This window comes from Malaclemys terrapin, chromosome 12 (assembly GCF_027887155.1).
Source record: "Malaclemys terrapin pileata isolate rMalTer1 chromosome 12, rMalTer1.hap1, whole genome shotgun sequence".
Classification (NCBI taxonomy): domain Eukaryota; kingdom Metazoa; phylum Chordata; order Testudines; family Emydidae; genus Malaclemys; species Malaclemys terrapin.
Window position 1 is genome coordinate 21,017,464 of NC_071516.1, and position 12,455 is coordinate 21,029,918.

At 49.4% G+C, this 12,455-nt stretch overlaps 1 protein-coding gene across 1 annotated transcript; it reads left to right on the forward strand.

The window, feature by feature from the left end:
- The first annotated feature begins 804 nt into the window (after positions 1–804).
- PIGT (phosphatidylinositol glycan anchor biosynthesis class T) lies at positions 805–8,130 on the forward strand. Its single transcript, XM_054045885.1, has 12 exons — positions 805–994; positions 1,246–1,423; positions 2,368–2,495; positions 3,341–3,441; positions 3,701–3,787; positions 4,171–4,258; positions 4,356–4,453; positions 4,877–5,042; positions 5,456–5,656; positions 6,435–6,600; positions 6,811–6,894; positions 7,548–8,130. The coding sequence occupies exons 1-12, from the start codon at positions 805–807 to the stop codon at positions 7,798–7,800; spliced, it is 1,740 nt and encodes a 579-aa protein (XP_053901860.1). The 3' UTR covers positions 7,801–8,130.
- The last annotated feature ends 4,325 nt before the right edge of the window (positions 8,131–12,455 follow it).

The window sequence follows — 12,455 nt, forward strand, 5'->3', positions numbered from 1 at the left end:
CTCTGATATGATATCAGAAAATACTCATTTTCACAGGATAATCCATGTTCTATCACCTTGAAAAACAGATGTTGATTTATATTCTACCCCACCCCACCCAAAAAAAATATCCATAGCTAAGAAAGATGACAACTCCACAGAATTGGGACAGGCCAGAGAATTTGTCTTTGCAGTTAGGCAACGGGGTACAGAGGCCTTCAACTCTGGGGAACAAGTTCCAGTGTGACTCTAGGTTAGGGGTACTAACTAGCTCGGGGCAGGGAATAAGATAAGGAGCATTTTGTACCTAAGGCACTGCATCAGATCCAGTCCAGACCCAGAGCAGGCTGGAAGGTGACCCAAAGCCCCCCCTCTGTCGCTGCCCCATGGCCTGCGTGAGGCCCTTGGTGGGTCGCCGTCCTGTCAGTTCTCGGTGGGCCCATGTCCCATTGAAAGCAACACTAACCGGGCTCCCCGGCCCCAAGGGCTGATCAGGCCAGAGCGGGGACTCCCCGCTGCGGAGAGCGGCGTGCAGACCCGGAGCAGACCCAGGGGGTGCGGCGGCGCGCGCCCCGCGACAGGCACGTGTGTCGCGCCTGTGCCCCCCGCGGCCGCGCCAGACCCCGTCATGCGCGCTGGGGAACTCAGGGTCACCGCGGCAACAGGCTGCTGGTGCGGGGCTGAACTAAGGCCCCGCCCCGTTTCTGCTTGAAGTCCCTGAGCAACCCTCTCGACCCGCCCCCGCCTTTCCCGGCAGGCTCGAGGTGGTCGGTGCCGGAAGTGCCTCCCCATTGGGTGAGCGGGCCGGAAGCGGAAGTGTGGAGGATGGCGGGGGCTGTAGCTGCGGTGCTGGGGCTCTTGCTGCTGCTGCTGCTGGGGTCTCCGGGCGGCTCGACGGGGCCCCCTCGGGACAGCCTGCGGGAGGAGCTGCTGCTCAGCCCGCTCCCTTCCGGGGACCTCGCCGCCACCTTCCAGTTCCGGGCCCGCTGGGACTCGGAGCTGCACCGGGAGGGAGGTGAGGAGCGGGGCTGGATTGTGGTGGGCGAGCCCTGGGGCGGGGTTGGTAACCTGGGCTGGGGGGAGCTGGTCCGTTTCCGTCCTGCCTCAGTGCCCGGGGCTGTGCGGCACCAGGGAGCCGTGAGGCAGGATGAATGGTGGGCTGAGGCTCGGTTCAGGGCCGTCGGGGCGCTGGGTGGTACGGGATGACTGGGCACACGATCTCCTGGACTCACCGTGCACGTGTGCCGTTCACTCTGCTCCCGGCAGTCTCTCACTACAGGCTCTTCCCCAAGGCTCTGGGTCAGCTCATCTCCAAGTACTTGGTGCGAGAGCTGCACCTGTCCCTCACTCAGGGCTTCTGGCGAACACGGACCTGGGGACAACCCTACTTGCAAGCTCCAGCCGGGGCCGAGCTCTGGGTCTGGTTCCAGGACTCTGTCACTGAGTAAGTGTCTTGGATGGTACCACAGTAACCATTCTAAAAGAAAGTTACAGCTGGGGGCAATGCCCAAGCTTCACCCACCCAATGGTGGCATTGGCCTCTTCCCATCAGCCCAAGGGCCACACCTGACTGACACCCAATGGACTATATTGCAATTACTCACCTTTTTAATACTGATCAGTAGCCTCTAAATATTGTGGGGTGATTCATCTGCTGGCATAAATGGGCATGCTTGGATATTATGGTAATGAGGGCATAGAAACACCTATAAATAAACTGCATTGCATCTTTTTATTTCATTGGTTAATTTGGCCCTACAGGTCCCAACATATCGTTCTCCGTCATCTACTGTCACCTATAGTCTGGCTGTTAGCTGCACTGTAGATTGGGCTGCAGTGTGGTCTCCCTTGGGTTAGAGAACTGCACTCACACGGGAGAATTTGTAATGTTCTAGATGTTTGGAAGAAAGTGTGAAATAAGTTACTATTCATTCTAAGGGTGCCAGGATCTGACCCTGTGTTTGCAATGTACTATGCACATCTGTGATGTTCTGTAAAGAATATTTGTATTCACTATTGGAGCAAGTGTAATTATTTTGTGGGCTGTACATTGACAAGATTCTATTTCTCCTCTTCCCACCCCAACCATGATACCTTTGTAGTCTTTGTGTGCTGAGAAATATCATCTCTAGCTTACTTTCATAAACCTCCTTCCAGTGTCACTGCTCAATAACCTCATTTCTTTCTGGCTGTCTCCAAAGCCCTTGTTTTATTGTTTGGTTAAGGCTCCAGTAGTGATATTTACACATTTATTAACAGTGCTCTCTTTACAATGATCTATTCATTTATCAAATACACTATACAAACTTTTAATTTCAAACAGACCCATATAGATTTGGGGGAGAGAGACCGTTGTGTAACTTGTTGCCTCTTATATTTCTCATTCAGTGTTGATAAAGCCTGGACAGAACTTAGTAACATCCTCTCAGGGATATTCTGTGCCTCTCTGAACTTCATTGATTCCACCAACACCGTCACTCCAACTGCATCATTCAAACCTCTGGGTTTGGCCAATGGTGAGACAGGACCTGTGTGAAAGGGCTTGCTTTGCTCTGTGGGGGAATGCTTCATTGTTGACGGTTCACTTCACTGTTGCTGTGGTACTGAGGGCAGGGTCTGGATGCAGGTCCTGGGAGAACTCTTGGTTATGCTAACATCCTAAGTATAGGTCTTCTAAGTGAATTTGGAAGTGGTGAGGTATCAGACAGCTCTAGAAACTGAAACCACCTATGCCCACAGGACATACGCAGCATGGGCAGCAGCCATGCTAGATTCACCCCCACCAGGGTCTCATTCCTCACCTGAAGGGACCACTTTTAGGAGAAAGGGGGGGAATTTAGGTACTCTGGCTCATTCGGTCCTCTTCCTCTTTTCTGAGACTGCTGACAAGGGGGTCAGTTAGTGCCAATTGTGATGCAGATACCTGCAGACTAGGAACTGAACTGAAATGTCAAACTAACTTCATACAGGCAGCTGGAAGCAGCTTCTAGTCCCCACCAAACTCAGCTCGATTTGAACCAGTGACCTTAAAGGCCCTCTGATAAGAACCTGAATAGAATAACTTCCATACCTGAAGTTATTCAGGCCCCTCTGTCCAAAGAACTGTAGAAAGTAATGAGGACTGGAAGCTTGCAGGCTGTTCTTCCAGAAACTAGATCAGAGGGTTTTTTCCTATATGTTGGAGATACATACAGCTGTCCCCTCAGATCCATTGTTTGATGAAGTGGCCCTGCAGTGGTCTCCTCCCTTTTCCACAGAGCTCATGGGATTCTTCAGAGATTGATCAGCTTTGAGGAGTGTTGCTTTGGTGCACGTGGTCAGACTAACACCAGGCTACTAACCCTCCACTCCCCCATCCCAGTTACAGATCACCATCTCCTGAGATATGCCGTCTTGCCCCGGGAGGTCGTCTGTACTGAGAACCTCACGCCTTGGAAAAAGCTGCTGCCATGTGGTTCAAAGGTGAGGGCAAATCCTAGGCTTTCCACTGCCTGATCAGGTCATAGCCAGAGTCTTTGGAGCTGGGTTCCCAAAGAGCAAATGTTACTGCATTGCTGTAACTCCCATTGGAGTCCTGCTCCCATCTCAGTAGGAGCAGGTGGAGCTGGGATACTTGGTGAGAGGTGAAGCCTCTGCTGGGCTCTTTGAAAGTTTGAGGTGCCTGATAGCTTGGTGGTGGTTACGTATGATTCAATGATGTTTTCTCCTTCACTGTCTGCAGGCTGGTCTTGCTGTGTTGCTGAAGGCTGAACGTTTGTTCCACAGCAGTTACCACTCCCAAGCAGTGCATATCCGCCCCATCTGCAGGGTGAGCACCATCACTAGTGTCCAAAAGCTGGGAGTAGCGTGGCATTTCTGGACAGGCTGATAAGACCCTTGATGCTTTAGGAATGAACATGTAGATGGAACACCAGGAAGCATTTCCTAATGATTTGGGTTGGTAAACTATACCAGACAAAGCCCTGGAGAATACACTGCAGGGAACAGCTCTGCCCTGGCCCTTGTGAAATAGGCTGGTTGGGACTTAATCCACGCACATTTAACTGATATGTTGTCCTTCTCCACTCCATCTGGGCCCTGCAGTGTGTCTTATGACCCTGTTATAGCCCCATCTCCCTCTTGTGATGAGTCTTGCCCTTCTGGAAGGTGGGTTTGTGTTGAACACAGTCTCTGGTTTGTCTTATCCTCCAGGATGCTTCGTGTCTGAGTGTCTCCTGGGAGCTTAGACAGACCCTCACCGTGGTCTTTGACACCTTCTCCATTGGTCAAGGGAAGAGAGGTAATTGGAATTATCTGCAGTTTGTTGTGTTCTGTGAGTGCACTAGCCTCATTTGCTCACATCCTGGTTGACCTCTCTTTGTGTCTGTCTTCTCCAGACTGGTCCCTTTTCAAGATGTTCTCACGCACTATCACTGAAGCTTGTCCTCTTGCGTCTGAGAGTAAAATCTATGTTGATATTTCCAGTAAGACCCAGGTAACACTTCCTGTTCATTGTCCTGCCTAGTACCGTGACATAGCATCCTGTTAGAAGGAATTTGGATTCCCTGCAGCATTCTCTGCTGTCTCCAATCGCACCAGAGTGCAGAGATGGAACTGCCCTGGCATGCCGTCACCCAGAGCTCCCTGCAGGGATGGGATTCTTGATGAAAGGATTCCTGTTGTGAGTTGGGCAGATGTCTATTTGTTGAAAGAGTAAAATTACTATAGTACTGTCCAGAAATGGAGATACTACAGTAGTGTTATGGAAGGTCCTGAGCTGGGCCTGTGCCGAGGGAGCGTTCCTAGACAGAGTACAGGCCAGTCATTTCCATGACAGGGAATGCTAAGGACCGCCTTTCTGTCTACTGGTTAATGCAGGAGTTGCCTTTCCTCCTATGTGCTCTGCTTACATTCTCAGGAGAACGAACTGCTGGAGGTGACCCCACTTCCACTGTCTGTGCATGAAGCATCTGTCCAAGGAGACAGGAGAACCTATGCAGTCTACGACTTACTGAGCCCCTCGCTCTTTAATGTGTCTCGCAGCCTCAACGTGCAGCTGAAATGGAAACGGCCCCAGGACAGCTGTGAGTGACTAATGGCTTCATTGTACCTGCACGGTGCATAACTCCAGCTCCCCCCACCCAACCAGTTCTTAATATGCCAACCTGGGATGGGGATACTCAAACTCTTGCTGCTGTTAGTCACTGTGTGGGCCCTGAGAAGGAGGAGAGGACTGCATGCTTCTTGCTGGGGAGAGACATAGAGCAGCAACATTCAGGAGACCCTTCCTCCATCCCACTCTGTGCTGGGGTGTGAGGCAGAAACTGCCCCTTGCTCTCTCTTCTGCTCCATGTGAGATGGGAGGCAGTAGGAGCCATGTGAAAGGGACGTGCCCCCGGCCTCTCAGCTCCTTGTTGGGTGGATAACAGTATTCTTGTGTTCAGAGTTACAGCTGGGCTTTGGTGTTACTAGCCCCTGTTTGATTTCCCTGTTGCAGTGGATCTGTCAACACCTGTGCTCCATGCTCAGCGCTATGTGAGTGGATATGGCCTGCAGACAGGAGAAATAAGCACCCTGATTTATAACACCCACCCATACCGGGCTTTCCCTGTGATACTATTGGAGACCGTGCCCTGGTACCTGAGACTCTACGTTCACACTTTGGTCATCACCACCAAGGGAAAAGAAAACAAACCAAGTAAGGAATACACACTGTGCAGACTCCTCTGGCACCAGGGTCTCATTCCAGAGACCGATCAATCCCTGCCCAGGTCACCAGGGGTTCAGTGTGAGCTCCTTGTACACTGTGCTATTGTGGAAAGCTAACTTCAGAAATATACCCTCAAGTTTAGCACTAACAGCAGCATCGGCTCAGGAGAGTCCCAGGGCTGGAATAACAGCAAGCCAGCATTGGGGTGTCTGAGCAGAGCTGTGTGTTCAGGAAACTTGTACATATCAGTTCAGTTATAGCCATGCTCTCATGAGCATTACACTTTAAGAGGAAAGGGGCTGGGTTGGTAGTGGACATACACAGAACAGTCTGTCTGGGGGTGTTCCATTATCCTCCATGGGGATGTGGAGCAGGGGTGGGTGAGAACTTCTTCCCTTACAGCGGTGTCTGAGTAGATGGGGAGAGGCATCCTGGATATTCGTCACAGAGCCTTTCTGACATGAGAATCATGTTTATCTTTGTGTGTTGTTTTGGGCTAGTGAGAACTGGTCAACTTGAGCATCTTTTGCTTTTTAATGTTGTCCCTGTGAATTATATGCTGAGCCCTGACTGTCCAGAACCCAGCCCTAAGGAGTTCATGCTCTAAGTGGGGAGAGCAGAAGCCATAGGGAAGGGTTGTGTGAGGTGGGTGTAATCTTGTGCCCTCTCTTGTAGGACAGGGTGGAGGCAACAGTATCGCTCAGTGCAGTCTGTGTTAGTGGGGAAGGTTCCCAGCAGGGTGACATGTGACTGTCTTTGGTGGTAGGTTATATCCACTACCAGCCGGCTCAGGACCGAAGGCGGCCCCATCTGCTGGAGATGCTGATCCAGCTCCCAGCAAACTCTGTCACCAAGATCACCATCCAGTTCGAGAGAGCCTTACTGAAGTGGACAGAGTATACCCCTGACCCCAACCACGGCTTTTATGTGAGGTAAAGCTATGTGCCCCTGCTTTGGGGTAACTTACATACTGTGGGCCAGGCTTCTGCGGGGCTTTCCCTTTCTAGACCCGTCACGGGTTCTGGGCCCAATGCCGCACATAACGCTTGGCTCCTGGTGTGTGTGTGTTGTTTGCCATTTGTTTTCTAGCATGACTGAAGACTACATCTTTCAGACTCTGTTGCTGCTTTTTGTCTCCTTAGTCCATCTGTCCTGAGTGCCCTGGTGCCAAGTGTCATAGCAATGAAGGCAGAGGATGCAGAGCAGAGTCCTCTCTTCACCTCACTGTGAGTGAACCTTGTCTCGGGCCATGGAGGAAAGGGAGGGGTTGCTTGTGTTGGGCTGGAATTCCTAGGCACTTGCTGCACATGGATCTCACACCTGGTAGGTGCTAATCTACATGTGCCAGCACTCAGTTCCCTGTAGAGTTACTCAGTAGGCTTCTCAGTGATGTGTTCAGAATCTGAGCCACAAACTCCACTCCTTAGGAGCCCATGTGAGGGGATTGGCTAGTTCCTGGAGTGGGAGGAATGAGAAGGCCACATACAACCATCTCTGTGTGCTTGTTCTCAGGCAGGGCAGCCATAGGTTCAACGTGAACCTGCAGAGTTTGTAGAGTGGCTTCCCCTGTAAGCCCTGCACTTGGTCTGGGATAGTTCATTTGGGCACAGGACTATTCCTCCTGTGTGTGCTTTTCCCTTGGGTGCTGTCAGCCTCTCCCAAGGGGGCTCAGATTCATGATGGGTCATCAGAGATGACCCGGCAGATGTCTCTAATGCTGGCTGGAGAGAAGGGCCCAGCTTCTAAGCGGGGTATAACAAGTGCACCTTTAGGGTTGCTGTCAGAGCAGGTGGGCAACATTGCTCACCATCGCACTAAGAAGGATCCTGCTGGAATGTTTTGCGTGGAGTGATGTTTCCCCTCCTGCTTCCATCTCCAGATTTCCTTCTTCCGATGGCTCCAGCTACTTTGTGCGTCTCTACACGGAGCCGCTGCTGGTGAACTTGCCAACGCCTGACTTCAGCATGCCATATAACGTCATCTGCCTGACCTGCACTGTGGTGGCCGTGTGCTATGGCTCCTTCTACAACCTACTGACCAGAACCTTCCATGTGGAAGAGCCAAGCAGGGGAGGTCTGGCCAAGCGACTGGCCAATATCATCCGCAAAGTCAGAGGGGTTCCACCCCTCTGAGAGAATCCAATGCAGTGGGCATGTAATGTGGGCTTCAGTGGGAGGTGCTACAGCCAGGACTTGCAGGGAGATTGTGAGAGGACAGGAAAACATTGCTGCCTTATCTCCTGCTGCCTCGTGTACCTCTATCTCTTGGAGCCCTTGAAGCCAAGACGGCAGGGATAACTTCCACCAGTTAAGAGGCTGCTGGGAATTGTAGTCCCAAAGCTCCGTGATCACAGGGAAGTGCAGAGCCAAGTGATCAGGAAAGAGGTGTGATAGTCCTGTTCTGGGGAGGGGTAATTTATGTTCTGTAAAAAGGTACCAGAAATAAATCTGAGCTGTTTTGTAGGCCTGTGCTGTTCTTTTTTTGTAGCTGAAAGGTGGAGGGTTCCAGCTTCTTCTGTCCCCTGGTTTAGCCTCCCATGTCAGCCCTGCCCAGTAGGGACAGTCGTTCTCACTCCTGGATCCTTTCCTGGGCCAGCTGTGGAGCTGGGCTTCTCGGTTAAGTCCCCTCTTATCCCCTTGCCTGGAAATGTTCCACTTCAATGGCAGATCTGTTTTTGTTGCCCTGGCAACCACCATAAATGAACAGTTGTCCACCCTTCTTGGTAGTGACATTGCAGGAGTAGGTCAGCATAAGAGTTGCAGGGGCTGGAGTCAGCAAGGAACTCTCAAAGTTCAGCTGGAGAGTGAACATAGAGGAGTGTGGAGACACAATTGAAGGATTGCACAGAATTTAGCAGAGCACTGATCCTATCTACTCCAGTATCTCACCGCCTGCCATTTTGAACCAGGCCATGGGTATGTCCTGCATGCAGCAGTAGTCAGTGCCTGTCGGTGAGACTTCAGGAGAAGCTAACAATTCCACATTGTGGCCCTTGCCAATGGGGCAATGCTGCACATAGATATTAAAGTCTTGCCTGACCCCTGCCTGGATCAGTTTACGTTCTGAAGTATGAGATTTAATTACATTTCACTTAGCATGGGGAACTGCAGTGAGGTGGGGGGTCTTTGTTCCCCAGGGGCTGAAAGATTTGGCAGAAGGGCAGCTCTCCCAGGGTTCTGTCTCTAGGGAGGGCACGAGGAGTAAATGGGTGCAAAGGCACAAGGATCTGATTTGTGCACAGACAGCTCATGTGAACGTGTGAATGCAGATGTGGGCATCTTTCAGTTTTTGGCATTCGTTATTCAAGGCAGAGAACTGAAAAAACGTTCCCAAATACTTCTTTGAAGTTTTCCATATGTTTTCTTGGAGGTTGGACTCAGTCCTTTGGTGTTCATTTGCCAGGAGTATGATAACTGCTCTGGAGTGTTGCTAAAACTGAATTTTAATGGAATCTTGGAGAATATTTGTGGAAAGAAAATGTAAGTGTAATTGTGATTATTTACCCTGGATCCTGATTCCAAGAGTCGCTCTCGTCCAGTTGGAACAGAAATGTATCACTTGACAATGTAGCTGATCAAAAGATCTTGAATTTCCACAGTGATACTCAGAATCAGCTACAGACCAAAATTTATTCATAGAAAGAGAGGCCAAAGTTATGAATGATTCATTTAGCTCTGAACAGGTTCTGATTGGCCACATGGGGTTGGGTTTTTTGGGGGGGAAGGGGTTGGGTCACATTCAGCAACCTGCACTGGGCTGGAGACTTTCTCTAGCAGGATGAAGCTATTACTGTTACCTCTGCAGTATAATTGTCAGAGGACTTGGATGTAGAATTATAGAAATCCCTTGGCAACACTGCCCTACAGGGGCCAACTTCGGGGTTGAGCTGGCAAAATTCTGAAGACCGAACAAAGAAGGGCGTTAAATAGAGAAGCAACAGCCACAACCCCTCACAGCCCCACATGGCTACACTCTTGTGCTCTGGTCTGGGGTTTGTGGCACCTTCTCCCCATGCTGCAACAGGAATAGCAGTGGTGGGGCTGGAGCCTTGGCCTTGCTTTGAGGTTTAGCCAGAAGCTGTTTACAGCCTCTTCTTCCTGGGAATATTCTCTCCTGCAGCTGCTGTAATGATGCTAAACAGACACTGAGGAGAGGAACCCTGCTCTAGTTGGAGCCAGGGCCACGGAAAGTGTACAGCCTCTAAGCGGCAGAGCAAATAGGAGCTGGGAGTCGTGGATGGGTGGCATCATCATACATTGAAGAGAACCAAACTTGGAGGCTGATGGTTTCTTCTGCCCACAGTGACATGAAGGGACCTGCCAGGGCCCCGCATCCATATGTTTCCTTTTTCACCATAAATCTGGTTTAGTGACATGGCCCCACTGGTGCAGTGAGGAAAACGATCAGGATTTCAGAGTACTGAGCAGTCATCTGGAGCAAGAGCTGTCTACGCAATGTCTTTGCTACACCCCAGGACGCTAGGCTGGCCTCATCTAGGCAGTTCTGGGTAATGTGCAAGTCCCATCATCATATTATAAATGCACCTAGAGAGGATCTGCATCTCCCCAGCCCAGATCTGGGATCGGTGTCCTTAGCAGGGCTCCCATGAGCCTTGCCTGGTTCCTTGGGAGCTACTCCCTATATCTCAGTCAGTGCCAGGAAGATGGGTCTTTATCTGTTAAAAGATAGTATGTCCTTGCCAACTTCTTATCACTTAGAGTAACAAAAGAACAGCTGCACAGTGTCAGCCTGGAGCTCCCGCTCCTCCAATACGCTGTTTCCCAGTGGCCAGAACTAGCTGCTCTAGAGAAAGAAACTCTACTGTGGGCAATAATTTTTTCCCAACTCTGAGCAATTGGCAGCACGAGGGTTCAGATCCCTTATCGTTGTTGCCCTCTCTAGTGTAAGTAAGGATGCTCTCGTTATCCATGGGTCTGACCCTTTTTTGTATTCTTGAGATCTTGTGGCAATGAATTCCACAGATTAAATATGGGGGAGAGGGTGAGGGGAGATGTGTCCTTTTATTGATTTTAAATAGGTTGCCTTATTTCATTAACTGTCCCCTTGCAAAATGGGAAGATAAATAGGAAAACCTCCTGACCTTCTCTGTACTTGTCACTTGTATTGTCCTCTGCCATGTTCCCTTTCCAAACTAAACAATCCCAGTCTCTTCTGTCTATCTATGAAGTCTCTGCAGGCCTCTAGACATTTTTTGTTCCTGTCTCAGAATTCCCTTTATATCTATTACTTCTGATTTCTAGAAATGGGGTGACCAGAACTGAACTCAATATCCCAGGTGAGGGTGAACCTCTACTAACCTAATTGTAGTATGATTCTCTGCCCCATCCTTTTTATCCCTTAACAGTTTGTTTGCTTTTCTTTATTTGCTCATTGAGCAGAGGTCTTCACTGAATGAGAGCCAGCTCTGTTTTCTGAGTGATGCTTAATTTTAGATCCCAGCAAAGCATATGAATGGCTCAGATTATTTCTTGTAGTGTGCATCACTTTGCATTTGTCAATCTGCTCTCATGCTGCGTTCTTCACATTGTTCTCTAGTCCTGACTAACCCAAATAATTGTGCCATCTGGACTTCTTGCTACCTCCTTGCTCACTCTCTTTTCCAGATCATAATAATGGTCCTAATGCAGATCCTTGGGCACTCTGCTATTGGCTGTCTGCTATGTTGAAAACTGGCCATTTGTCCCTACTCTGTTCTCTATTACTTAGTTTTTAATCCATGACCATACTTTGCCTGTCATCCCATGACTACTTAATTTCCTTAATAGGTTTTTGTGAGGGACTGTCAAAGGCTCCTTGAATGCCTAAATAAACTATTCCAACCTGTTCTCCTATATCCACTATTTTGTGATTATGCTTGAAAGATTATAGCAGATTGGAGAGGCACAGTTTTTTTTGGCAGTAGCAGCTGAACAAACTCTTGTGCAATTAAAGACACACAAGCCAAGTGGCTCACCTTTTGTTCCAGATATGCAGCATCCCATCAGCCTCTTTTTCTCCTTGTTTTTAAAAAGTAATATCTGGCTCTAGGGAGAGTAATTAGTAGCAAATAGTACATTTGTTTTGAAACCTGTCTGCTATATAGTGGCAGGTTTGAGGCCAGGCAGAGCCTCTTCAATGCTACAGTGTGGACAGCATCTCTCTGGGTTGTATACATCTACCCTCAATGACAGATTACGTGCATTTCCCCTAAATTCAGCCTCCTGCCTCAGTAGCTTCCCCCACTTCTACAGAACCACAGCGCAAACGAGTGAGAGAACATTACCAAGATTTCTTCACTGCTTCCATCCAAATGAAACCCCAGCAGCAGGACTAGATAGTGTGAAAGTGTCAGTGTTTCACCACTGGAATACTCCCCCTATGATGGATCTCATGAGATTCCAGATTCACTCAGCCTCTGCTTCTTCACCTCATTTATTTAAGGCACCTTGCAAACTAAACATGAAAATCTACCAAGTCCAGACTAACATAGAGCAGTGCACCTTGTTGCTATTTTTCTTCCCATCAAAGAAAACCCTGCTTGCCTAGGCTACTGAGTAAGGAGAATTTTACAAGACCCATCTGAGATGTTTCACAGTTGAATGCTGGTGTTATCACTAGTCTAGGAGTATCATCCCACTCAATGCAGAAAAATCGTTACCCACAACCATAGTTTTCACTCTACTTTTCTCTCCTCTCCCCTCTCTCTATCCAAGTTTTAACTACATCAATTTCTGCAGTGGCTCCTTACAGCCGCAAGGTGTCCCCAAAACACTAAACTAGAAACTAG

Coding starts and splice junctions, on each gene's coding strand:
- PIGT (XM_054045885.1), top strand. CDS start 805: ATGGCGGGGGCTGTAGCTGCGGTGCTGGGGCTCTTGCTGCTGCTGCTG. Junction 1,424..2,367: donor TTCCAGGACTCTGTCACTGA/GTAAGTGTCTTG, acceptor TTTCTCATTCAG/TGTTGATAAAGCCTGGACAG. Junction 2,496..3,340: donor ACCTCTGGGTTTGGCCAATG/GTGAGACAGGAC, acceptor CCCCCATCCCAG/TTACAGATCACCATCTCCTG.